This window comes from Cariama cristata, unplaced genomic scaffold (assembly GCF_000690535.1).
Source record: "Cariama cristata isolate BGI_N322 unplaced genomic scaffold, ASM69053v1 scaffold18124, whole genome shotgun sequence".
Classification (NCBI taxonomy): Eukaryota; Metazoa; Chordata; class Aves; order Cariamiformes; family Cariamidae; genus Cariama; species Cariama cristata.
Genome location: NW_009614881.1, coordinates 6894 through 34481, shown reverse-complemented (window position 1 = coordinate 34481; position 27588 = coordinate 6894). Strand labels below are relative to the sequence as shown.

The window sequence follows — 27588 nt, the reverse complement described above, 5'->3', positions numbered from 1 at the left end:
ATGCCTTTCCTCCTGGGTCTCAGACAGGTAACCGGCTTCGGTGCAGTGAGAGCTGCTTGCTCAGGTGGAGGATGTGACGGATTGCTTTTATTTTTATTCCCCCCCTCCCCCCCCGCCTCCCCAAAGAAATGATTTCTGATTTCCCAAAATGGAACCGTACAAACAGCGCTTCCCCACCCATGGCGTTTGATCGAGGAGCATGGTGGTGTGAAAGACGCTTTTTATTAGTGAGGAAGGAGCAAAACTGCAAGCTGGCAAAAGAAACTCTCTTCTTGTTGTAGGCTTTGCGGCAGGGTGACTCTTTGTGTCGTGTTCCCGTGCAGTTCTTGTTTGGTTGAGTTTTTGGGGTGCTTTCCACAGTCCTTAATAGGGAATTGTGTTTACATTGCTTAAAAATATGCCAAACTTTGAACCGTTTTCTTGTGCGGGCAGTATTTTGAGTGTTATACTGTGAGTTTTTAAAAAAAAAAAAAAAGACATGCATATATATCTCATCTCTGACAAAGGTCACCGAACAGAAAATGGCAGTGTGCTGTGATCCCCAGCTTGGTGACTTTTTAATTGTTCGGGGAGAATTTGAGCTTGAACAAGAAACTTGGGATAATTTAATAGCTGGTAATGTCGAGTGGAATGAGAAACGGTAGCAACTGCCCAGCTGCTCCCCGCTGGAGGAGGTGCCAACTATGTGTTCCTAGGCTCAGGGAGAGCAAACCCTTTTTTTGGTCTGGGAGGCACGTCTGTAGGGGAATCTAACTGTAAACTCTTCCCAGCACTGCTAGGATCTGTAATCCACAATAAATAGATATTGCATGATATCAGAGTGCTGCCTGCAGTTTCTAATTTAGAATTAAAAATTCAAGATTGGAGCATAGCATATTTTAAACTACCTACTTTCAGTTGTTTAGAAATGAAGGCAAAAGGGCTTACAGCACACTGCTGAGTGAACAGTGCTGCCTCTTTTTCCTTATCAGTTCAGTTTTTGGTGAAAGGCAGCTCTCACCCCCCACCCCCCACCTTGCTGAACTGAAAACAGTTTTACATGAGAAACTACCTCTAGCACAATGACCTCCTGTAATTGAATGCAGTAGCTGTAATAATAGTTCACTTGTTAGCACTGAGGGCAAAGTGACTTTCCCTAAAAACCTCGGAACTGAACCAAGGAGGCAGATTCAGGCATGAAGGCTGAATGGCTTTAGGTAACTCTCAACTTGCAGTGAGACATAGTTGACTTCAACGTTGAAATTGCTCAAGTCTCATGGGTGTGTTTTTCTCTAAAGTTCCTATTTCTAAATTAATATTTTTGTTTTGAGGTGCTGCATAAGATGTAAAACCAGAAGTTAGGTGTAATTCGGCTTCATTTGCTCAAAATACGAACATCTGGTTCTCTCAGTGGGCTGGATGGTACTTTTTTCTCTGCTTGTAACTTTTCAGCATCAGTACAGAGGCATTTACAGGAAGCAGAAAAAAGGTGTTGCCTCAAGAACACAAGAGCAAAGCTCTTGACTATTTTTATCCACTGATGAAGGATATAGTGGGAAAGAACTGCTTGTGGAGCTGCTTGAACTTGACTTAGTTTTAATCATTTTGAGTTTTAACCATTTTCAGACTTAAAAAAAACCAAACCCCTAAATATTTGTGATTGTGTCCTGCATGCAGATAGTATTCAGAAATTTCTTTTTCCACTTCTAAAAGAGTGGAAAAAAGGGTTGTTAGTGAACAGTGCTATTTAATTAAAAATGTGGGAGGAATTCAGGAACACCTGGTCACTTCTATTGTCTCTTGTGTTTGCACTCAGACTGTAAACTCTTGATTGTCTGGGATGTCCTTTGCTGTTGTTGTTCTCACTCAACACAAGGGGTGCTGATCCTGGGCTGCGCCTCCAGGCACAGGGAAGGGGTGCTGAGTGGGGTGCCCTCCCATGAGCTGCGTGACGTGGACAAAACGGTCGCGATGGGAGCCTTGGCTCCCTGGGACAGACACCCCTTGTTTGCTGCTGCTCTGCACTGAACAACGGGTTCCCCTGGATCTGCCGTCATTTCGTCTTTGGGACCCAGTGGTGGTGTAGCACGGCAGATGGACTACCGAACACGTGGTAAAAATAGGGTATTTGGTTTCGGTGGTTTTTGTTGTTGTTGTTGCAGTGGGGATGATGTTTAAATGCCTAAAAAGCTAGGTCAGCTCTATCTGACATTAGTGCAATGTGGGTGTTTGATGCTCCCATCCCAGGAAACACGATTGTAAAGGATCTCAGCTTTCAGTTTTGAGTGAGGATTTCCTGTTAGAGTTGTAGGTGGAAGCTTGAACACATTCTAGTTCACTGCATAAATGTAAAAGGGAGGAAAAAAAAAAGGTTGGCTTCCTAATCTTTTCAGTTTTAATTTTTACTGCTCAAGGTTTTCAGTGTGATCAGCTGTTTGGTGGTCTAAAACAACAAAATGCAAGACAGCCTCCTCAAAGCTGTAATTTCCTAGAAGTGTCTATCTTTAATGTGAAAGGGCTGGGACTACGGCTGGGAAGCTTCTAGCAAGGCATGAGGAAAGTAAACACTTTCATGTGGCGCTTAAAATGCAAATGTGCAGTTCTTGGAGTCTGAAAGTGAAACTTGCAATAAACAAAAATGAAACGAGCTCTTATTGAAATATACCGAAGTGTCTGCGATCTGTGAAAGGACAGTGTTCCTTTAAAGATTGTTGGAGTATTTCTCCAAGATAAATGGATGTAACAAACCAATTTGTTCCTCAGATAAAGGTTAATAAAAGCTCCGAGGTTCTGCATCCACTGGGGGTGAAGATGGGTATGCTGTGGCTGATTAATCATGGTGATTTAAATATAATTCTCCTGATGCTGGCATTAGCAAAGCAATAAATGTTGTGGATTAGAATTCCCATTTTGGAGATCGTTGTTGTGCCTGGGACAGCTCAGAGGCAGCATTCCTACCCCACTTATTATACTCTAAGTATTTGGATGTTTGCACTTAACACATTTTGGTTTTTTTTCCACATTCAACAAAACAAAATTTGTGGTGGATGTCTTATGAAGAGATGTCCAGACTTGATTTATTTCCTGGCCTCAGTTGTCTGTTGTAAGGCAGGCTTACAGGAATTTTTCCCCTGTTGTGCTGGCAGGAGCTGGCACCTGAGGTTCCAGTAACTTCCAGCAATCAAAGCTGGTTTCATCTTTACCAATCCTACGTGCTTTTGTCCAAAGGCACAGCACTTGCTTAGATGGTGGATTTTTGCTTTTATGTTCCAAAGGACTAACAAGTGTAGTGTTTATGAAGATGGGAGATGACTGGAGGCCAGGTGGGCGTCAGTGCTAAGCTGCCCTGGTGATCCAGGGTTCCCCTGCAGTTCTGCCTGTCCTTGCTGCATTCCCACCTACTGTCCTTGTGGAAAAGATGTAGGGATTTTTAATTCAAGATAAATTTTGATTAGGAACTAGGGAGCAGCTGGCAAACCAGGAATTGTAGTAAACCCTATGGCAAGATTTGGCATTCCAGCCTAGTATTTTCGGTAGAAATTTTAACCTACTACCACTTGAGTCTCTTATCTGACTGAGATGCTGATCTTCTTTGGTATCTTTGTGTTTGCGTTCTCATGAGCTATTGCTGATGGGCTTGGCTAACCAACACTAGTGATAGTCTGATATGTGAGTTTGAGTAAAAGCCAAGTAGTAACTCATAAATAGTGGGTATCAAATACAGTTTTTCCTGTTGATTGTTTCTAACATATTCAAGATACTGACAGTCACTTCCATTGTGTTACTCTGAGTGCTTAAAGAATGTATATGGTTTGAATACTGATTGCGAATTACTCAAAATACATATTTTTAATACATTTTTCTGAAGATTGTGTCACTTGCTTAAATCCATCCTGCTTTCTTGTTATGGGTGCGGCTGGATACTGAAAGCAAGGGACTGCTGCATGCAATGAGATTAGTGAAATAACTAGGTCAGAATTTTTTATTATTATTATTAAATAGATGCTTATTACCAAAGTCCCTATGAAAGCCATGAAACCAGAAGGTCTGGAGCGGTCACAGGTTGAGGCTGAATCCGGTTAAAACCAGTAGCATCTTGCTCCCCAGTGGATGCCGGTTTGGCAGTCTCCCTTCAGCCTGCTGCTGGGCTTTTCACTGTGTCCCACAGTTTGTACTTCTGTTACTCACTTCCTTACTCACCCCTGTCATTCGGTTATTAATCCCCATCCCTTCCGGTTCAAATAGTAATTTGCTACATAGTTCCTTGACAAATGTTGTATCGAAGTTTGGAGAGAATGGGAAATTAGAGTAGGTCTAAAAAACTGGCTATCCTAGAAGACAGGAATGGCATATAACCTGCTGTTAGTAAAGGCAAGTCACATTTCAAAGTTTTTTTTCCAGGATGTCGGGGTATCACCAAAGTTGGGATGAATACATACTCTGACAGGTTGAATGACACATAGAGGCCATATAAATGCAAGGTGCTCATATTTAGGGTACTGGAGGCCGAATTTCTGTGGAAAGAGGAGACAGAGCAAAAAGCTAAAATGGTTATTATATCCCTGTGATATCAGCCACTGCTGGTTTTGGTTACCTGGTTAATGCCAGCTAAGGAGTCATCTTTTGTAGGTGGCTTACTGCCAACTATGCACTTTTGAGCGTGGGCTATGGTGTTTGTTGCTGCAGTTGCACATATTAATTTTCAGCTTGGAAAATAGCCACACTGGTCTGGAATTTGCTCATCTTCATCTTTCTCCTTTTTGACATAGCAACAATGTTCTTAGGTTAATTGCTGACTTCTGAGAGTAGGAAAGTGTGAAGTGCCTTGATCCTTTTATTGTAATGGTACTCCACTGTCAAACAGTTCTCATGTCCCTCCATTTCCCACATTGGCTTCAGATGCAATAAATCCTAACAGATTTACAGGTATTAAACCCAACCATTTAGTACTGAAAACCTTTGCAAAAGTAGGATAAGGAGGTCTGATTCCATCCTTCCTTGCAGTGAGGGGCAGTTCAGGCAACCTACAGATCTCTGTGAATGCCTCCTGTCTTGATCATGCCCCAGATTTTGACCTTTAATTTGTCACGTAGACATCCAGCAAAGGTCCAATACTAAACTAGAAGGTGGAGAAAATAATTGGCTTTTTTCCCTGGCACTGACATTAATGTTTGCTGTAGCTTCAGATGTGACAACATATGGCACTGCCTTGGGTTCTCTTATACCTACCACTGCTGGGTATTTTAAGGATTATTTGTAAAATCACTTGACAGCAAAAGTGTACTACTGGCAGAGTTGCCAGCATGATTGTGGGTTTATCACAAATGCCAAATACCAACGAGAAAATAAGTAAAAAAAAAATAATCTTATTTTTATTTGAAGTTGCTTTATAAAGTTTATGACAAGTGAAAACTAATCCAAAACGCCACATCTAAAATGACAAAGAGACTCTTCAAACACACCAAGATGAGGTCTTCCCAACTCAACCAGTTTCATGAGAAAGAACCTGCGCCAGATTTAACAAATGGCCTCCGTTGGACCGGATGGGGAGAGAACACAGACTCCAGAACTGCAAAACCTTCTCCTGAAAACTACCACCTTTGGAGTGTGTGTCAGGGATCTAGTGATTCCAGTTTCTCAGATCTGCATCAGCTCTCTTAGGATGACGCCAAGGAGGCAGTGATGCACATGCAGCTTAGAGTACGTGCTGCTTTACAGGACAAAATCAATCCCTTGAAATTAGCTGGAAATCTCCTAGGCTTTGCAGGTAGGAGATAACGGATGGCATGTTCAGGCTTCTTAGTTATGAAACAAGAATATTCTGCTCTAATGGAGTTGAACGCTCTTTGAGAGCAGACTCATGTAGATGCTGCTTAGTAATCCTGTCTGGAGGCGTCTACAGTTAGCTGAACAAAGTGTGGTGGGGAGGGATGTGCTTGCCTGGACAATAAGAAAACAAGACTGTCCTTCAGCAGGGAAGCCTGCGCTGGAATGTGATAGCCACTGGCCATGGGGGAAGAAAGTGCTTTCGGGAAGAAACCTTCCCCCTCCCTTGTTTTCATGACTACCTAAAAATCCCCCAAAACCTCTGTAGTAGTTTGTTTAAAAACTCCATGCTGCTAAGAATGATTAAAAATTATCATTACAAGTGCTACTTGCAATGGAAACTAGAAACAAAGGCAGGTCAATAAAATGTTAGTGCTCCAACTTTGCTTCTATGAAATTTCCGCCCCCCTTTTCTTGCTTCTAAAACTACTCTTTCAGCCCTGTCCCTTGTCCGTGCTCCTTGGTGTGAGCAAAGCAAAAAAAAATAGTGTGCTATCATAGCACAGGCACTTGTGATACTGTTTCCAGGAGACATTTAGACTATAGATAATTATATTCCTGATAAGTAGTTATAGTTTGGCAGCATATGACACAGAGTGAATGGGAGAAGGAAGTAGAAATAATACAACACTGATGGTGTGAAAAGTGCAGGCTGGGATTTAATTAGAAATTGAAGCCTGATCAAAGCGCTTGGCAATAGGCAGAAGTTTCCTAACAAAAAATATCACAGTCCCTGTCATGACCTGTACTAATGGCAGTGCATAACCTCTTCCTTGGCTTGCAAAACAGTGCAAGAAAGTGTATGTGGGGTAGCTTTTCATGGAAGTCAGTCTTGAGTGTGGAGTGGAAAGACTGAAACATTCGATCCAAAGGAGATACCTGTAACATGTCCTGGAACAATGCTCTCCTTGTGCTGGGATCTTTGCCTAGTAGACTTTTTCTGAAGATTTGTTGCTTTTACATTTTATGTCTTTCCCTGTGCCAGGTTGAGTAATCTGGCATTGGAGGTAGCCATGCTCTGAGCAGGGGTTGGGCAGTGTGTCCTGCTGGGATCCTTTCCAAACTAAATTATTCCTTGATTCTGTGAAACTGTTTGGAAACAAGGATGACGGTTCTGGGTCTGACAGGTGGCACCGAGTCTGACGGCTCCATGTTCCCAGGAATCCATTGGTTGCTGGGCTGGCAGAGGGCTGCAGAAAGGCTCCAAGAGGAACTGCTTGGACTTTGAGGAACATGGCTGGTGGCCGTCACTGCAAGGACTTTAAAACCCTGGACTTTCTGAACTGTGGGAGCTGAAACCCAACTGCAAGACTATTCAAAGGTACAAGCGCTTACGCATTAGCAAGGAAGATTTCTCTTGGCCAGTGCGTAAAGAAGCTCCGAACAGTAAGATTTGAACTCTGCTTTAGATGGGAAAGTGGAATGTTGCTTGATACTTGATCTCCAAAAGCAAGCAAGAGCAACCAGCAGAATACCAGCCTAGCTGATGAGGATTTCTGTTCAACATGCACACCCATCCCCTCATAGACCTATTTGCCAGCTGGGCTAACAAGAAGCAACCCTGCACATAAGCATATGGCATTGTGGAAAGGTAATTTCAATATAGTAAGGTTGGCAAGAGAGCGTCAGGAAGTTCAAATGAGAGGATAATGTGATGAAAGTCTTTGAAAACAGGACTGCTGCAAGTTCTTAAGTGGGGAAAAATGTAGTAATGTTGAAGCTGTTACAGGTTGCTGCTGCCAAAGTACAACGATGTGTTCTTATTGCTATTCTTTGAAGCAGACAACACTGAACGGAACAAATTTTTGGGGAGTAAACACAGGTGGTCAAAGATGGATCAGTGTTATGATGCAGAGGAGTTCCTGAAATGGCACTGTGGGACTCTGTTCTTTCACCAGCTCCATGTGATTCATTTGCTGGTTCAACAGGTCACATTGATCTTCATATGTCACAACCGCAGACCTCAGCTGGTCGCTTTCTGGCTTATGTGTTACCAACAGGATTGCAATTTTGCAATGAGATCTTAATTTCTCAATTGTGTTGATACAAGAGCCAAAATCTACGCTGTTCGTAAGTTACATTAACTCTGCAAAGCCAACAAAAATGAGGAAAAGTGTAAATAAACTAATAAGAACAGGTAAGAGAATAGATGTGTCCTAGTTCTTTTGCTGACTAAAATTACAATTTTTGGAATGAATAGGGTGCCTGAAGTGGAAAATGTTGTGCTAGCTCAATAGTGTCTCCTAAAAGTTGCTACCAACTGCTGCAATTACAGATGGAAACACCTCCTTACCCTATAGGAAAATGTTGTGTCTACTGTTGGCATGCAGCATCTCAAGACAAGAATTTGAAATGTTTGCTTTAGCTACTTGTAGTACAGCAGTTGGACTGGTCTGTCTACCAAAATGTTCTTCTCTTCCTGGAAAAAGTAGGCAGATACCCCTCCAGCTTGTTGCCTCTGTGGATGAGTTTTAAGGAGATGTCCTGTTGGTGCTTTTTAGAGGCTTTTGTGGAAATCGTGATACCTGTGGAAGGAGAGGAAGCAGAATATTGTATACTGAGTTGTGTTTGCTGAACTGTGGCCTCACACGATCAAAAACCCTTTCAAAAGTTGGTGTGACTTCTTAGGAGAAGAATACAGCATGGGATCTTTTCTGTTGAACCTTACGTGGTAGGAGGTTGTTCTGCTTTTAGAAGTTATATTACTGCTGTAATATGGGCGCTCAGGTGAGGGACCCAAAGACCCAATGTTGGAGAGGTGCGGCTCCAGCCGGGATGCTGCATGGTGGGGGAGCGCTGGTGCTCCCCCAGATCCCCAAACAGGCTGAGTCTTAAGAACTTAGTGCAAGACTCTTCTGCATTGAAACTGCTGCCTTATATCACTTGTTCAGTGAGGTGGTCCATCATTTGAAATGGACTTTGTATTTTGCAGGCATGGTGACTGCATAGCGGCTTGTGGGAAGTGTGGCCGTGGTGCATGCACATAAAATAGAGGAACAGTGCAGTTCAGCAAGTGTTTGCATCCAGCTGTGTACAGTAGCCTGCTGGCTGGGGTTGCTGCTCTTTCTAGCTGGTTGGGTTTTGTTGGGCTTTTTTGTTTGTTTGTTGGTTGGTTGTTTTTTGAAAGGTGTTACTTACAAAATGAATTCTTTCGGCACGTATTTCAGTATAAACCTTCCCATGTTTTCTTTTCACTTAAAATTTATTATAAGGCAAAGAAAGTGAAAATTTTAGACTTTGTTACAGGTTGGTTTGCAACATCAGTGTTTTTTATTAAGATCCCTTTGTTTCTTAAGAAACTGTGTAGTGTCTTCTAACTTCCAGGTTGCCCCAGAGCCTATTAGAGGATGTACAAACCACAACCTGTAAAATGCTTCTGTTTTCCTGTGTTTTGTACTTTTCCCATTCATGTTTTCAGACCAGCAGGAAAACACGGACTTTTGTGAAGCAGTGCACCACGTGAGGAGGGACTGAGACCTCATGCTGTAGTCCTTTTCCATCTTAAGTGTCCCGAGGACCTGCTGGGTGATACAGTACAGCTGATTTGGCTCTGCTCCTGCACTACTTCGCTATTCCAGGAAGTTTTACAGGAATGCTGATCTTATATAAAGCATATGGCTAATTATGAAGGAATCATTTCAGATTGGAATCTTGCAGAAGCATACTGTAATTATCATTTAGATCTAAATTAATCCAAGCAGTCTTTTCTCAAATTATAATGTTCTGTTTATGAGTGCATTTCCTCCATTTGGCGTTCAGCCCCAGTAATACAGCAATATTGTGTACAATGTGGAACAAATGACATCTCTTCTCTAAGAGAATGCCTGGCTCCCAACGTGGTAACTTTTAATGGAAAAGGAAAGGGATGATGAGAAAGCAGCGCTGACTAGATGCTAAAGCAATGTAACTCATGAGTTTTGAGAGATGGGGTTTTCTTCCAAACAGTTCTTTGTGGGTTTTGGTGATCCTTAGCTGTATTTTAACCTCTTTATGTATTTTAGAGTTTCCCAAGACCATAACTTGTGGCTTTTCAAATGCTTGCAGATCATTGAGTAAAAGATTACATTTACAGAAGATACTGACAAAGCATCTTAAAAGTGTGTCTGTTTAATTTTAGGACAAGGAAACCTGCATGGGTGTCAACAATCAAAGTTACATATGTGAAACGGGCCACTGTTGTGGACAATCCCAGTGTTGCAACTACTACTATGAACTCTGGTGTAAGTCCTTCTGTTTTGTATGGCTTCCCTTCCTAATCTGCATGGCTTTCATACCATACTACAGGTCTGCCTTGTGTCCCGTGGGATTTTGTATTCAGCCCTTGTTATGCCTTGCCATTGCATTTCACTGCAACATAAACCTGAGTTGACCTGATATGGCAAGGGAAATAGGACTTTTACAGTGGGCGTTGTCTGCTTTTTGAGGAGTAATGGGTTGTTTTGCCATGTTCCAGACTGGAGATTTGTTGTTTGGTCTTCTCACTGATTTGGGCAATACTGAGGGTACTCACAATAACATTGTATATGAGCAAGGAAACCATGCTTGAGGGAGAAATGTGGATATGCACAACACTAGTGACACACTCAAACAGAGAATTAATTAATTATCTTTCATCTTATTGTTTTAGTTCTTTGCAAGAACAACAGTTTAAATCTGATTTATCTTTTTAAAGCTGTCCTTTCAAGGAGCGGGGCCAGGACGTTTATTCTCTTCAGGACACATTGTGTTTGGAGCACAGCTCCTTGGGTGGAGACGGTCTCAGGCAAATCTTGTGGGCTGACAGTGGCTGAATACTGTGGGCTGCGAGGAACACACGTTGCCCACTGCAATCCCTCTTATCTCCTCTTTCCCGGAATCTGGGATTTAAAACTACCTGTGTTTCTAGTGAGTGGCTGAGTGACTATACGGGCTAAGGCTCCGCAGGCAGCAGCAGGCAGGTCAAAGCAGGTCAGCAAAACTCTGGTAAAGATAGATGGAAAAATGGGAAGTTGAAAGGATAGGAAGGTAAGAAATGCTGAATTTTTAAAGGCAAACTTTTAGAGTTGTTCCGGTCTGATGGTGTCTTCCTTTCTTGAGGAGGAGCGCAAAGAGTTGAACATTGATGTTGACATGCTGTTGTTCTGCCAGGAGCCTAGGCTGAGAAGGCATCTGTGCTCCCAGAATTTGGAAATGTGAAACTCTGAACATTGCAACCCCATGTTAGAGACTGGAGATCCTTTCTTACTGCACCCAATGGTATCTTACAAGATTTTATGCAACTGTGCTGTCTACTTAATCCCTCTGCTGTGCCCACAGTTTCACTTTCTCAAGGTAGTGTGTGTGTGGAAATGTATTATACATACAAGGCTGTCACTTAACCTGGATCCAAGGAATAGCTGACACTTCATCCTTTAGTCTGGAAACACGCTTTTAGTTTTCAAATTAACCAGTGAAGCGCGGAGGACATGGTTGTAAACTAAATAGGATTCTAATAGATTCCTTCAAGACACACTTGCATCAGACTGTAGTGGCTGGCTGTGTTGATACTAATGGCGGGATTTGAATGTATTGCAGACCTTTTAAAGCAGCTTTATTTTCAGAAGTCTCTGAACAGTTCAAGAAACAATTCAGGACTGGGGGAGGCAGCTCCAGGGACGCTAGCAGGCTGAGAAACAGGTATGAATACATGGGCACCTTGGACTACTTGGTTCAGATCGTAGCAGTCAGCAACACAGATGGCTGAAATTTGTTCAGACTATATAGAACTGCATGGACAAAGCAGAGTGGGGAAGGTCAGACCCGGTTTTAGGTTTGTGTGGGTGGGAATGTAGATGAAGATGCATGTATGCAAGGACTTACAGACTCTGTGGCAAGCAGGATCTAAACTGAGCAACAGCATGGAGTACAGCTGCGCGCTGGAGCTTGTTGCACGGTTGCCCTGTTTCTCGCATGGACATCTTGAAAGAGAGGCTTAATTGAATTGCATACAAACAATACAGTCCAAACAATAGCCCCCTGCCATTTTAATGGAATGATTTTACTTGAACTATCTTTGTGCTCTCAGTATGGCACAGACTTTTATACTTGGCAGTGCCTGGCTGCATCATAAAAGTTCTTGGAAGATAAAACCAGACTTTGTTAGAAGGAATCAGAACATTTCAGGCTTCTTTCTGGGGCGAGCACACAGGTTACGCTGAGATCACGGAATAAACATGTTAGTGGCACGCACTGCTGCATGGTTCCTCAGGAGGAATGAGTTTCTGCGTTGAGATTCACATTCCTTCTGCGTTGCAGAGAGCATTGTATACCACACTGAGATGAAGGGAATAATGCGAACATGAGATCTATTCTTCTAGGCTTTCTGAAAATTCAGGCAAACATCCAACATTGATTAAAAATCAGTTAATGTTTTCAAAGCTTGCTTTGCCATTATGACTGTTAGAAAAAAGTTTCTGGGATGGAAGGGGGAGGAGGCACAGGGGGAGCATGTCCTTTAAATGAAAACTCATATTCTAGAGCTTGCAACCACAGCTACAGAACTTAGCTGCCACTCCGGGAATCATTTAGTATCTTTGGTAGGTACCTGTGGTGAGGCACTCTTAAGACCTTCAAGGTGAATAGCAGTGATAGTATATGTAAATAGTCTTAATATGAGCAGGGAATTGGTGTGGAGAGCAACAGCTTTACATGCTTAGGAATAGATTAGCTTTTTAAAAGTTATTATTAACTTTTGGTTAATGAACAGTTAACTTAGCAACACCTTTTAAGTATGGCTTCATGGTTGTTCTGTGTTTTGATTTTTAACCAGTGCATGCATGTACTGAATTAACTTTTGAGAAGTTTCTGCTTCTCTTGACCTTCTCAGACCACCAGTGCTTTTGTATGCATGAAAACAGACCTTCATGCTAGTCCTGTTGAATTAAGTCTTGGATTTATTTACCGCCACAGCTTTGTGGGGAGAAGAAACAGAAGAGGGTGGCATTTGAAATGGAAAAGAAAACCAGTCTGTCTTTGCTGGACATGCCTTCTGAAATGTGATCCTGTCTTGTGGCTACCTGGAGTTTTTTCCGTAAAAAGGATCTTTTTTCCCCGTTTAAGAATTTGAGGGAAGTTTGTCTCTGAAAATGGCTGATCTCAACATTTCTAGACAGCAAGTAAGCTACAGTAATTATAAACTAGTCCTTGAGGATAGTGGAATAGGATGCAAAATCAAGGTATTATTTTGTTAAGGGGTGGAGTGGAGGAATAGAGAATGTGACATGCCAAGCAGGTGGACAGCCTGTGTTTAAAATTAGATAACAGCCCCGTTCAGATTCCCCACCCATCACATTTAAAAAAAAAAAAAAAAGTACCATGTTGCCAAATAATAAAAATATATCCAGATTTATATATATAGGTCTAATAGCTATATAGAGGTCTAATTAGTTGTTAGCTCAAGCATCGTAGCTGGTTAACATGGGGGAAAAAGTGCACTATGTCTTTTACTTGTCTTGGAATAGAATCATAAAAAGTAAAAGGGAAGAAGAGGCTTTACTATTGCATTTCTCTCACATAGGGAAGGGTATTTGTTTGCGTCGTGGTTGAGCTGGTTCAGCATTTTAGCCTAACAATTTTTTTGGGCTCCCTAGAGAACTCGCGGTCCTCAAGGGGGAGATTGTGGTCTTGGGAGAATGGCAACAGCCGCTGGATTTTGCTTGCTCACAGTTTTTATTCAGGTCTGTTATGATGTGATTGTGATTTGCTGGAGTTTTCCAGTGTTGGCCTTTGTCCAGGCCTGACAGGTGTCTTGTTGCTTAAATGTTCCAAAATACCATTTTTCAAAATACAGGAGAGAAGGTAATCATGGAATGCAGTTCCCACATTTAGCAAGTTAAGAATTAAGTCTCAGACATTCTGGATTTTTCCCAGGTTAAGTGTATAATGTGGACTAAAAAAAAAACCACCTAAATCCAGATCTCCTGACATCCGTCCTTCCGTCTCTCCTTGCCTGTTGAGGAACAGCTTGAAATTAGGCGGTTGCAGGGGCTCCAAACACAGCAAGCAAAGCTGTCAAAAGTATTTGGCATGGTGTGGTTGGAAGAATAGTACACTCTGCTTCAGGGAATCATGGAGCATGGAAACAGGCAGCTGGTCACTGCGTGCAGATCTCAGTTGTAGGATTTCAAAGTTAGAGGGCTTAGCTGGTCTTGGGTCGTTTAGGTGCTGTACAACAAACCAGCACTGGCCATGAATGAGTATTCAGATGTTGGATGTGCCTATTTTGCTTCATTTTGGCTGTCTCAGCAGTGATAGTGAGCCCCTCTGTTTCTGAAAAGAAAAAAAAAAAAGGAAAAAAAATGTTGACTGTTTGAGCCCTAGTGGAAGGGTTGTACAGGAAAAAATGTTCTGTTTGCAGGCAGCACAGTTGATGTTTTTGCTGATTTTGAACGTTTTGCTCATCTCTGCACGTTTCCCCTTGGAATCTCTAGACAGCTCTTTTCCCCAAAAAGTGTGCTGCCAGAAAATTTTGGCAAGGATCCGCTTAGTTGCTAAAACTAAAGCAACTGCTGTACCACGTACATGTTCCAGGTCAGCTTTATCATAGGAATCAATTTCCAAGACTTTGCTGCATTCTCCAAAACCCTCAGTCAAACAACACATCAGTCCTATATTTTATTCCTTATCCCGTGTTATCTTATCCTTCAGTAGAACCACATCCTCTTTCAGAGAGGGGTTTGCCCTGTTCCTTGACTTTCTCCCAGCCTCCTACATGGTTGTACTTGCTTTCTCTTTCCTAGGTGTATCAAACTTCACCTTTGGCTGCTGTTACCCGTTTAGCTGGTGCTCCAGCGATAACCCTCCTATGACAAAGCCTAGCTGAAAGTATAGGGCAAACAAAACAGATGTCACAACCAGGCAGAAACTGATGGTAAATAGCATTACTGAGAGAGTTATATCCTGATTTCCCTGTGTTTTTTGTAGCCTAATCCGGACAGCAAAATCATCTTAAGCTTGTTTTGGTGTGGCTGGGTAAAATTCACAAATGCAAAGGAGAAGGCAAGCTGTCTTGCATAGTCTGACTCTGCAGATACTGACTTTTGCCCCATGTGGCCTGCTTCCACCTGTTCTCTGTTAAACAGCAGGGAAAGCGAAGAGAGCTTCCTGATGCTGTTTCACCCTCTGCCTTCTGTACCTCCAACCCAGCTCCTCACCAAAGATCTGTTGGTGCAGACTGTTCTCCAGACCTTGTTCCCAGATATTCTGGACATGGCCTCTAACTGGATATGCCCGTCTGATCTCTGTTAGACCGCTGTTCAACATGTGTTTTACTAACATAGGTGTCTTGGGAGGGGTAAGTCAGCTGGAATTGGCTGGACTTAACAAATGTGTCTTCTGGAGCACAGGAGCAATTGCTCTTCAAAGGCTCCCTCCCCAGGAGAGAGGCACAGAAACAGTGTCTGCAGATTTACTGCCTCAAGCTGACTCTCATTGCAAGATAAGCAAAAGATTTTTCTGAAACCTGTCTTTTTTCCATCTTACCTCATGGCAGTGGATGTACCATGTATACTGGACACTATTCTGAAAACTAGAAACCAGCTGCAGTTAACGTCCATCTCCCTTTGTCTGAGTTACCAGTCTGGGAGCAAGTGAGCAGGAGTTGGAGATGTTATCTTCAGCTTTTTTCTTTTGCCATTGTACTCTACACATACTCAGTAACTTTTTCCTGCAGTGTGGTCAGGCTGGGGCTGCTGTTCCACTCATTTAAACTGACATAAAACTGTCACTGAAAGTCACAGTCTTTTTCTTGCTGCTGTTGTGTTTGGCAGATGAGTTTCAGCCTGCTCTGGTTCCCTCAAACCAGTTCAAACCATGGTTGAGCACAACTTTGTGCTGGCACAAGAAGAGGTGGAGGAGGCAGCAGGAGGTATGGAAGAGACAGGCAGGAGAGGACCACATCATTCAGCAGCTTCTTTTTTTCCTTTGTAAAATGTTCATAGGCCTATGGCCTGGATCCTTCATCTGGCATTCTTGAGCAGCAGCATTGACTCGTACGGGCTTGTGTCTGAAGTGGCAGGAGATGATGCGGTCTCTGTGCCAAGGACACTATTAAACCCAAGTACATCCAGGTTGTGGTACCAATTAAATCTCTTTCTTGTTTTTGATGATAGTGTTGACCTTATGAAAGAGGGTTTTTTTCCAGCCATGGCTGACTGTGAGGCCACCATTTGGGACATCACTTTTTAGTCAATGAAATTGTCCCACTTCTTCTTCTGTTCAGAACCAGCTCTCGTGGAGCCAAAGCTATTACCCAGATGCTTGTCAGGCAGACACAAAACCACTTTGCAGTATGTTTTGGCTTGCTTTTGGGGGACTTCCTGCCAACGGAGCGATGGCATTTGCCCAAGTTTACCATGAACTTGAGGGCAGATTTCTCTGTTCCTACCCTTGGAACGCTCCAGAACACATTTTCCATTCTGCACAGGATAAAAGGAGCTTCCCTCCACGGGAATGCTGATGGCAACATCCCAGGCAGCAAATACAGTACATCAGGCTAAACATTTCTCCCTCCTTTTTCACGAGGAGGGAATGCTCTGGTTATTTTGTTCTTAAATTATTTTATTCTTTCTTAAGTTTGAGCAAAACTACGGTCAGTGTCCCTGAAAGTTTTTTCTTGAAGCTTTAACCCTCGCATGTGCTTTCACAGCTGGTAGAAAACATCTCTGATGCATGACCATGTGATGGGGCTCCCTTTCCCAAGGATGCTGTAAACGCTGCAGCCTTCTCTTTCTTCAGTATTTCTTCTGCTTGTGAGAGATGGATTTCATGGGAGCTAATTCTGTTCCCAAGTCTTTTTGCTGCTCCTGTTCTGACTCTGAGCTTGGCACTCGTGTAGAGCTTACAGCTCTGAGCCTGCCTGATGCTGGGTAAGAGGTTGTTACTCCTTTATTATTTTTATGAAAGGTTTTGATGCTCTGGCAGGGAAATCTCTTCGCAAAACTCAGCTCCTTGGTTGTGTCTGATTCACCCTTTGGTTGCATCATTATCCACCCATTGGCATCATCAGTGAATTTGTCTGAAAATACAACAGTGTTTCTCAGGACTCAACCTTTTTTGGACTGGAGAGTGTTTCAACTTCTGACTCTTTCATAGACCAAGAGCAAGCCTGAAATTGCCTTGAAGACCAATGGTCCCCTGGTGCATGTTTAGCTCCAAATTGGTGCATTGCTTCTGTCAATGCTGTCCATCAGCGGTTGTTTTTCCAAAGACACTGTTTGCGCTCTGCCTGTCATGTTGCCCTCAGGTTGCCATGAGCTTTTGTTCCCAGCAGTCACTGCCAGGTTGGCAGCGGGAGGTATTCTCTCTCAAATCAGACGTTTAATGGCAAACGTGGCTCAGGATGCCCAGTGTCCCCCAACCTTTTCTCCTTTTCCGGTGACTGCAGCAATAGGTCAGCACATTGCAACTGAAAACCAGCTCGTGTCCATTTGGGAAGGAGGCACATGTTGAAGAGCATGGGGAAGGCTTTTGGGGACAGCGAAGGTAACTAGAAGCCCAGTTTTACTTGGCTTTTAGAAGCCTTTTAATGCCAAAATTCTGTTGACTTTGTACATCTTGCCCATTTTCAGTATGAGGCAGAGCTGGTGCCTGCTTTTGCTGTGAATGAGGTGTTAGCATGTACCGCTGCTGCGCTCAACCTCTGGTGTTTCCTGCTCGTGAAGTGTTGTCTTTGGGTGAATTTAAAATTCCCCTCCTTCCCCTCCTGCCAAATGAGCTGCTGGGTGCATGGGCAGTGGTGTGCTCGGCTTACCTCCCTGCTGCTGGTTTGAAGCCAAGCATCACCAGGTGTACAAATGCACGGCTCAGCCCTCCACAACTTCACTGTTCACTCCGTACTTTTAGAGATATTATTTACAATTGCACTTGGCTTTGTATGCATCGCTTTATTACAAATAAATGATCATACTATATATTTGCTAGGCTTTTACAGATTTTTCTGTTCTGCAGCCAAAGTTGCAGCTGTGCCTAAACTTCTGGCTAGGGCATGTTGTAGAGCCTTTTATGGAAGCCCTGGACTCCCAGCACTGTGCTGGGCTTGCAACCACAGCTGCATCCGATTCTTCTCTCAGCGCTGGCACCCCTGCTCAAGCAAAAACCAAGGAGCCCCTCATGTACCTCAGCACCTATGGGTGTCCCATCCTATTGCTTCCTATGTGCTGGCAGGGGCTTTCAGCCCCGCGGTGCTGTTGTGTGACAAGGTGGGGGCAAAGCGATCAAAAAGGATGCCAGAAGCCAGGGCAGCAAATGGCTGTGGTGGGCACACGCCACTGACCTCCTGTGATCAACCAGGCAAGTCCTTGGGCTCCTGCTGAGTCAGGGGTTGAGTAATTCCTAGAAGTTCTAGGAAGTGTCAGCGGTTAATGAAACCAGGCAATAATGTGGTATTAGTGGCTTCTTTTTCTGGAAATTCCCATGAAAAACTTGTGGTTGTGAGCGTGCATAGACCCTTTGCACAAGAATGGAGGTGTTGTTTCTGGCACCATGGCCAGATTGCGATCCAGTAAATTATGGTCTGTTTACTTAAAATGCCACCTGCGGTTTCAGTAGGATCCAACATTAAATTATTATCCTAAACTGTTTTATGTCGTTACTGCTTGTTTACAGAGTTGCTGCACATCTTCCCAGGAATGGCTGAGCTTACTTTGACCCCTACTCTGAGCTTGTGCATCGGTTTGTCTGCAAAGCACTTTGGGATTTATTTGGAATGGGTAGAGAAGTTTTCTAAAGAAATACTTTTTTAATCTTCTGGATGCAGGCTTGGGTGGGAGCCATTAGTCCCTGCAGAAAAATTCGGCTGCTACAGCTGAGATTGCTTAATGGTGGCAGTTCTCCAGGACATCTTAACTAACTAAGTGCTGCTTGCTACCATTGCATCTGGAGTCCTTGGGAAAAGACATGATTGAACATGTTAAAAAGCATCTGTTTTCATAACTGTAGCTAAAATCCCTGGATAGCTGGGGGTAATTGTCCATTGTTTTTGAGCGCGTGGTCGTGGACTGCCCTTCGAAAATAAGGAGCACCTAGAAGATGAACTGCAGGCCTGCTTCAGTGCATGGTGGCATGCTGTGCCGATGACCTGGTTTTGATGAGTGTGTTCTTGCTTTTTCAGCAAGCAAGAGCCAAGGGACCTCCTCTTAGCAAGAAGTAAACTGTATTGATAGGAGTCTTCAAACTGCATGACAGTGTGTATTGGGTTTGAGTGGCAAGGTTTTGGTAGCAGGGAGGCTATGGGAGTAGTTGCAGTGCCTGGCTTTGGAGGGGAGGGTGGGCTGGGCCAGTCTTTTTGGTTTATATAAAAAGGCTTTTTTAGAAGCACGAGGGTGTTTGGAGGGCAGTGGATACTTTCTCAGCTTGGTTGGAAGTGCGGAGAGCATCTTGAGTGCTTTGTCCTTTGCTTCTCTGGAGCAGAGATCAGTCTTCTCTCTGCCCTTTCTGGTAAAGCTGGGCTGACTGGCTAGAAAAACTGCCTACAAACCTTGCCATGCAAAAAAAATGGAGCGTGTAACACCTTCATTTGATAGGAGGTTGTGATAAGTTTGGGTATAAGGCGGAATCCAGTCCATTAGGAAAATTGGTTACGCAAGAGAAGAGAGAGATTTCAGTTTGCTGTGCCAAAATACATGAAGAATTTGGGTTACGACACAGGGAGGTGAAAGTCCGTGCTCAAAATGCTCAGAGGAACGATACGGCACATCCAGTTCACCTACAAACAGCCCAGTGCGGGGTCTGAGATGGGTGATATGGGTCAATTGCGCTTCGTCCTGAGCCAGAGCAATACTCCTCTCATTCTTCGAATTCCTAAACTGTTCACCGTTCCCCACCCAGCTCTCAGCAGAGGAGACATCACTAACTCAGCAGGGGATGCTGAAAACGTCAAGATGTTGTAAAGGCGGGACTGGAGGTTTTTACTGGGGAGAAAAAAGTGGTTTGATCTCACAGGGCAGAATGGCCATGTTGAAAATGGGCTGTAGCACTAGGAGTCTTCATTTTGTCTGTTTGGGAATAATGAAGAGTGGCAGAGGTCTTACCGAAAGAGTGAGTGTTGTGATGATCTCTGCTGAGGAGTGATTGCCAGGCCTGCGTGTTTCTAAAGGGGGAGCTCTCCTGGTATCCTTAGCTGCAAAAAGTGAGTTTGAAAAAGAGAGAGGCTATAGACACCTCTGAGGCAGGTAGAGCTGTGGGCTGTAGTTGCAGGAGACAAGAGTCTAATCTGGAGTGAATGTTGTAGCTCTTTGAAGTGTGTCTCAGAAACATTTTTCTAGTGCATGCAAGCGTGAAGGGGGATTTGCGGAAAGCGAGGGTGATTCCACATGTTGGAGGGAGCGGGGAAAATTCAGGAAGTGCTCTTTTAAAATTCCCTTTTAAGGAGCAGTGTACGTACAGTACAACAGTGCACGGAAACCAGCTGTGACCGCAAATGGAGCAGAAGTTAGGTTTCTTGATGATTCAGAGTGGGGGGCTAGTTTAGTTTAATTTTGGATAATTTAAGACATTGAACACAAAAATAAGTTTTAAAAATATTTTGAGACATATATGTAAAAAGTATGTTTTTGTTAAACGTAACAATGAAGGATTTGAGCTGGAAATTAAAGGGCAGCGCAAACAAAAGCAAAACATAGTGCTTGGGGTTTTTCTCTTCTTCTGTGGTCACTCTACAGAGTGTCTTTTGTGTCTTGATTGTTATTTTCAAACTGAAGTGGCTGTGGGAGACAAGTTCAATGCTATTCACAGCTCTGTTCATGTTTTTCGCTAGAAGAAATACTATCCAAGGGGTGAGGGCAGTGGTGGTGGGCAGCTTAGCCCTGTCTCCATATTTTGTTCTCCTCCACAGTTGTACCTATTTAATGTACTCCACATTGTACCAAAGTGTGTACAGAGTTACCCGACTCTCTGAAGGCTGCCAGAGTAGCAGTCACCCATGCACGCAGGTCCATGTTGAAACCTCTTCGCACAACACATGTTTCTGCCTTTAGAGCAGTGTAGGGTTGAGATCCAGGCTTTCTGATGATCTTCTCCATCGCCTTCGTGGGGTTTCCCTGGTTTGGATGTGGCTGTTGTGCTGTGGCTAACACTTGCTCTCCCCCACTGCAGGGTTTTGGCTGGTGTGGACCATCATCATCATCCTCAGCTGCTGTTGTGTTTGCCATCACCGACGCACCAAGCATCGTCTCCAGGCCCAGCAGCGGCAACACGAGATCAACCTGATTGCTTACCGGGAGGCCCATAACTATTCAGCCCTGCCGTTTTATTTCCGTATGTATCTCGCTGTTTTTCCTGGAGGTTGTGGGGAGCAGGGCAGCAGCGAGTTTCCTGTGTGGAAGCAGGGAGCAGTGGTTGGGCTCAGCAAGAGGTGGTGGGCAGCTTTACTGCCTAACCCTGGCTTGTAGAGAGGAGGTGGCATATTGCAGCTGCTGGATGCATTTGAGCCCCCTTGAGTCTGGAGTTGAATCACACCAGCTACAGCACCTTAACATCCACCCTTGATTTCGCTCTGTGAGTGCAATGATGCCCTGGGTGTCTTTCTGGAAAGGTTCTTAAAATATCTCATTCAGGACTTTATGTATGCTCCTCCTTTCCAGCCTGTGCTTACTGCTGGTGGGACTGAGATGTGGGAAGTGGCTTCACGAAGTTTGGTCACACAGGGTGGGTGGAAGTGGTGCCTCAGCAGGGATCCTGCTGACTCCCCTCCCCGTGCTGTGGTTCCCAGACCACGCTGCTGCTAAGCAGCCCTAGGACTTTGCAGGAAGGAGCCGTTGCTCACAGCTCAGAGAAAGTACAATTGTTTTGTGCTCTCCTTCATGCCCTGTTACGCTGTGCTAGAACAGCAAGTCTCGGCCTTTTGACTGGAGGTACCACAACTGAGTTTCCTGTAATGGACTGTTGAATTGCGTGTATGAACTCGTTTTTCTTGTTGAACTCTTGCAGCCACCTCAGAAATAATCCCCAGCAGCGTTTCCCTCCCCAGCCCCAGGGATACACAATTGCACATGGAAAACTGCAGTGCTATCTTTAAATGTTTCCAGTATTTTAAGTCCATTCTGTCTATATAGACCATTTTGTTCCCTCTTAAGAAGTAAACAAAATCTTCATAGACTTGTAGGGCTGTAAGTACAATAAACCAAACTCTCTTGCCTGTATACTGCCAGTTTATTCTGACCGCAGAAGAAAAACTGAACCCAGCACTAAAACAATGACCAAAAGCTAGTTCCTTGTAACTGCTTATGTCTCTTCATATTTGGACAAAGCTTTGTGAAATGAAATCCTTGCTCTTGAAAGTGGAAACTCAGCTGAGAAGCCAGTCTGGGAGAGGGCTGGCGAGTTCTCTCCCAGGTTTTTCCCTCCAGCCAACACAGGCCATCCCTTGGTGAGGATTATGGGGCTGTATTGGGGTGCAGGGTAGAGGGTAGTGGTGGGAGGTTTGTCTGGTAGCCCTAAGTATAGACTTGAAAGCCAGGAGATCAGGCGGCTGTTCTCAACTGTGCCCATCTCCTCCTGTAATGGTGCCCTCCTGTGCCACGATTGCTGCTTCTCTAGAACATGACACGTCTCATTTGGGCGAAGTTTTGGCACCCTTGTAAAGCCCATTGAGCTGTTCAGTGGGAAGGTGCTAGTAGATGACAAATGACATACTGACCTGTATTAATTACTTGTTTCCTGAGATAAGCTGTTCATGAAATAACTTCTCCTCCTTGCCTCCCACTTTTAGGGTTTTTGCCAAATTATTTACTACCTCCCTATGAGGAAGTGGTGAACCGACCGCCAACACCCCCTCCACCATATAGTGCCTTACATCAGCAGTGCATCCCAGCAGGCAGCAGTAGCACAATCCCGGACACGCCAAGAAACCTACAGCCAGCACAGAGCAGCTCAGCAGCACCCAGCGGCAATAACAGCAGTACTGACAACACCGGGTCCCCCGGCCTTGGGGACCCCGAGCCCTCCACCACCATGCTGGTTGAACGACCGGTTGCCAAAATGCAAAGCGTGGAGCCCGGCAGTACCAGCATGGGAGCTGAGCTAGTGGAGAGGGCCAGTCCCGATAAGGATACGGAGTGCAAGGAGGAACTGCTAAAAGGTTACAGCTCTGAGAGCTTAGAGCAGAGCAGCGCCATTCCTGACACGAAGGATAAGACGCCGGGCAGGCAGCGCCGTTTCACCGGTGACTCAGGCATCGAAGTCTGCGTATGCAACCGGGGCCATCACGATGACGACCTCAAGGAGTTTGATGGGCTCATTGATGATGCTCTGGATGGGCCCCTGGACTTCTGTGACAGCTGCAGCGGCCACCCCCACGGGGACGAGGAGGAAGGGCTTTTTAATGCCGCAGAAGAGGAGCACCGCGAACAGAGCCACCACCACCTGCCCCGGCAGCCGGTGTGTGTACTTTTGAACACAATAAATGAGCAGGACTCTCCAAACTCTTGTACCAATAACTCCCCCAGCTAAGGTGGCAGAGTGGAAGGGAAAATCGGGGGAAAAAAACAAAGAAATAAAAGTGGAATAAGAGGATTAAAACTTTAAAAGGAGGAAAAGGTGATATAACCTTCTTTTTTTAGTTTATTTTTCTTTCCCCCCCTCCAATATAATTCGGGGACTAGTCCTCGAAGGCCTGGCTTGCAGGGGATGGGTTGCTCTGGGTTTTGTTAATCGTGTCCATCCTGCTCTGCTGATGTTTCTCAACCTTCTAACAAATGGAATTTTCCCAATGGTGATTTTGGTGATGGTTATTACGAGTTTGTTGGTTTTAGTTTTCTGAAACACTGCTTTATCTCGCAATCAGTAAAGCTCAGCAAATCTCACCCTGGGAGGATACGAAATCACCGTAAGGCTTCAACCTCCAGGTGTCTTCCCAGAAGCAAGCAGCTTCTGACAGTGCCGGCAGTCAGTAGCCCAAGAGTTCTGGTTTGATATAGTGCTCTTGAGACATTGGGGATTTCTTTTTGGTTTAGCTTTTTTTTTTTTTCTTTTAGTGTTAAGTTTTCCCAAAGCTGGTGAATGCCTCTATACATCAGCCCTGTAATCTCTGGTGCTTCAGTGTTTAAGACAGCTGATAGGAAATTTCCCACTTGAAGCTGGTGACTGAAGGACCAGCTTCTTCCAGAAGGAGCGTTAGTCTACTGTAAGCAGTTTGAAAAGAAAGGATTTGCAGAAATTTGCCTTTATATGTCATTTTTAAAGACAAGTATATTCCTTCAATGCCTCCAAGAGCACAGTTAGAAGTAGAATCCAGGCAGCTGGGCTGCCTTCCAAGTACTGTGGTCTCCGAATGACCTTTTCCCGGTGTGCTGCAAAAGGGCTTGGCTTTATTTTTTTCCTTTTTTTGCACCCCAAGAGCAGCACATTTGAGTTAAGATGACAAAAAAAGAACAGGGCTCTCTTTGGCCAGCGTGCCTTCAAGCTTCAGCGATGCATGTTGAACAAATGGAGATGAGAGTTCCGTCCGTTGCGAAGGGATGACTTACCATGTAGATGTGGAAGACCTGTGCAGTATTTTTTTTTTTTGATCCAAAAGTTTGGTGCGATTCTAATGTTGACCACTTAAAAGAAATGAATGTCTGTTTTCTTTTTCTTTCTTTCTTTTTTTTTTTATGGTGGCAACTGGCTACTGTATAACGTCTGTGAGCGTGTGTGTGTGACTGCAATCCATGCATGCGAGTCCTACTGGTAATATGAAAACCTGCTGTAAGACTGCAAGAAAATTTACTGTAGCTTTGCTTTAATAAACGGTAGAGATTTTGTTAGTAACAACCTGAAGGAAAAAAAAAAACCAAACAAAAAGCTGAAACTAACATTCCCTAGAGTGCTCATGTGGAAGAGAGCACAGTTCAGACTATGTATCTCCTTCTCTTGTTCTCGAGTTTTCTCCCTGTCCCTTTTATAATTATGGTCATCCAGATCATTACTGTTACGGGGAAGAAAAAAATTGAAAACTGAACTCAGAAATATTCAGATTTGATTAATTCAGAACCAAAATCAGTTTTAAATAAGGCGGAAACCAAAATATAATGCCTTTTCTGATAACTTGCCCGTGTGTATGTGTATCATTTTGTGAGTTCAGAACAAGATTTGTCTTTAGTTTGTGGGTTTGTTTTTTGGGTTTTTTTAACTGGAGGTGTATAGCACTGTGCTGGATACAGATGACAGAGCAAGACAAGTGGTGCTTATTTCAGTATTTTACCCACACGTGTAAGGAGAGCACTTTTATCTTACAAGGTTTAGGAGAATCTCACTCCTTTGCCTGTCACAGCCTTTCTCTTCCATTAGAACAGCTGATGAAGATGGCTCTTCAGTTTGTGTCTTAGGGTGCTCTTAATGAAGGACTTTGATTTGGATTCAAGAGACCTCGTTCCTGGATGCCTGGAGCATGAGCAGTAACAGGCTGTGCATGCCCCAGAGCCGTGCTGGCTCGCTCTGCATGGTGCCCAGCTGGGGACTGCTCACTTCCAGCTGTGTTCACCGACCACACGCATCTTTTGAGAAAAGAATTAAAGATCCCCAGAGCCACTCCTAGGAATTCTGTACGTATTGCCACCTGGCTTTGTTCCTCACTCCGCAGAGGAAGCTAAAAAAGCACATGAGTCCTTACAGAGTGGGGTTTTACTGCTGTAAATCCTGGTGATGGCCCTGCACCAGTGGGAGACCCTCTGCCAACATTTCTGTGGGCATATAAGACAAAAATCTCTGTGTTTGCTTTCCTGCCATCCCACTAAGGGCAGGGGAACCTCCCACTCCTCTGGACATAGAGGTGAGTACCAGTAAGCTGAGCTGATGTTTCTAATCTTAAAAAGTCAGGAAGGAGCAGTGGTGTGCCTGCTTTATGACTCCTGGAGGTTTTTCAGGCTTCTAGAAACTGTTAGGAAACAAATACAGCAGAAACCGTGTCTTGTAAGCTTTATGTGTACCTGAGGGGGAGGAGGACTATCAGTCTGGCTCTCAGTGCTTCAGGCTTTTAGACCTGGACCAGGGGTAGCTGATGTGGGGAGGAGGAGTGGTGCAGGGCAGGACCCTGGGCAGGTGAGCTCCTTGGAGATATCCCGGCTGGTGCCTTTTCAGGGGAAAAAACACAGGCAGGCGGAGGACTCCCAAAGCTCCAGCTTTGGAGCTTTGGAAAGGTGCTTGATCCTCACAAATATCCCTTTGTAGAAAGCCAACACGGCCCAAACCGAGCTCTTCTCAGAATGCACTCTGTGGGTGTAAAATACTGGAGGTGTGAGGACATGGGCAGGTGTGCATCTGTAACACCAGAGCACCAAAACCCACCCATTTCCAGCTATAAGTGGCAAGTGTTTTATGGGAGCCGTGAATGTGTCATTTCAAAACAGGATTGCAAACAGTGCAGCACGATTGAGAGCAAATTAGTGTCAATCCACCGCTCGGTGTTTTTCTTTACAATGTGCTTTAAGTGTTGATGCCAATAAATACTTCAAGTCTATTTTCGCTAGAGTCTGTGGCAGCGCAGTGCTGCTTACAGGGCGTGTTTTCAGCCGCTGAAACTGGCACTGAGGGCAAAGACCCGGCGGGCGTCCTGGTGGGCTTGGGGTGTGTTGTGGAGCACCATGCGAGAGGGTCCCCAGACACAATGAGGGCTCCTGGGACCGGTGGGTACTGCAGCATCACCTCAGTGTTCCCAAGGGACTCTTTGGCTCCGATGGTGCAGACTCCCCCTCCGTGAACACCCGTGTGATTTTCCTGCAGCGTATTGTCGCATGTTTGTACAACACGGTGGATGGGCGTTGGCTGAAGATGGAGGAGGAGGGAGGGAGTCATGTGTCGTGGTGCTTGCTGGCAGCCTGCTCTCAGAGCTTCTATCTGCCTAACTTGAGGCTAAGGAAAGCTGAGGTGCAGTTAAGCTTCTGCATTACACGTAGTCATTGAAAACTTCCCGTGGCAGGAAACCTGAGGGAGCCTCCAGGACAGAAGCAAAATCAGCAGGCTCTGCTGAAAGCATGAGGCTGTGCCGCCGGGCAATGGGAGCTTTGGGTTCCCCAGGTGCCCCTTGCCGCTCAGGGGCATGCATCAGTGACAAAAGCCTGGGCCGTGCTCGATTCCTGCCCCTCGCAGCCTGGGCTTCCACAGCCAAATATCCTCTTCTCCGCACGCCTCGGCCAGGCTTGGCCCACGGTGACCTGCTCCAGGCAGAGCTTGGCAGGGAGCCGGGGCACGGTCCCGCTCCGGTGAATAAACGCCCTTTGCGTCTCCCCAGCCATGCTGCCTCCTGGCCCTGGCTCACCCTCCCTGTGCAACACAACCCGGGGAGGTTTTGGCCCTCCTTGTTTTGTTTTGTTTTGTTTTTCCTTCTTTTGTTTATATAGGAAAAACTTGGACGACGCCAGGAGGGGGGGCGGTCTGGTAGCCCCCCGGCTGGAGGCAAGCCCCGCAGCATCCCACAGCGGGCAGCCTGGGAAGGCTGGGATGAGTTGCCTTTCTTTGTCAGAGCTGGTTCCCCCCGTCCCTTGCAGCACAGATCTGTTTTTATCAGATGGGACTGATGCCCGCACTGGGGCAGTCGTGGCGGTGGTGCAAGCGCTGCAGTCTCTGTGCCGGGGGGGGTCACAGGCTGCAGGGCTGTTTCTCGATTTGTTTTCGGCCGGCGAACAGCTGTGTCCCGAGGTTTGTGCTTACTCAGCTCGCCTGGCGCTGTGCCCACCGCAAAGCCCGCAGGTATTTCGAGCGTCGCCCACTCCTGCTGCGCTGGCCACAGCTCTCCGGCACAGCCCGCGGCCGCCCGGTGCCTGGTGCAAAGCAAAGCCCCTCAAAAGTTGGAGG

General features: G+C 45.0%; 1 protein-coding gene across 1 annotated transcript; it reads left to right on the top strand.

The window, feature by feature from the left end:
• Positions 1–23920, top strand: WBP1L (WW domain binding protein 1-like). The gene is made up of 4 exons (XM_009699598.1): positions 1–27; positions 9923–10025; positions 20914–21075; positions 22529–23920. The coding sequence occupies exons 1-4, from the start codon at positions 1–3 to the stop codon at positions 23266–23268; spliced, it is 1032 nt and encodes a 343-aa protein (XP_009697900.1). The 3' UTR covers positions 23269–23920.
• The last annotated feature ends 3668 nt before the right edge of the window (positions 23921–27588 follow it).

What these genes read in the sequence shown, in the direction of transcription:
- WBP1L (XM_009699598.1), top strand. Translation starts at nt 1, where the DNA reads ATGCCTTTCCTCCTGGGTCTCAGACAG. An exon ending in TCCTCCTGGGTCTCAGACAG is followed by an intron (nt 28 to 9,922) that starts GTAACCGGCTTC and finishes GTTTAATTTTAG; the next exon opens with GACAAGGAAACCTGCATGGG. An exon ending in CTACTACTATGAACTCTGGT is followed by an intron (nt 10,026 to 20,913) that starts GTAAGTCCTTCT and finishes CCCCCACTGCAG; the next exon opens with GGTTTTGGCTGGTGTGGACC.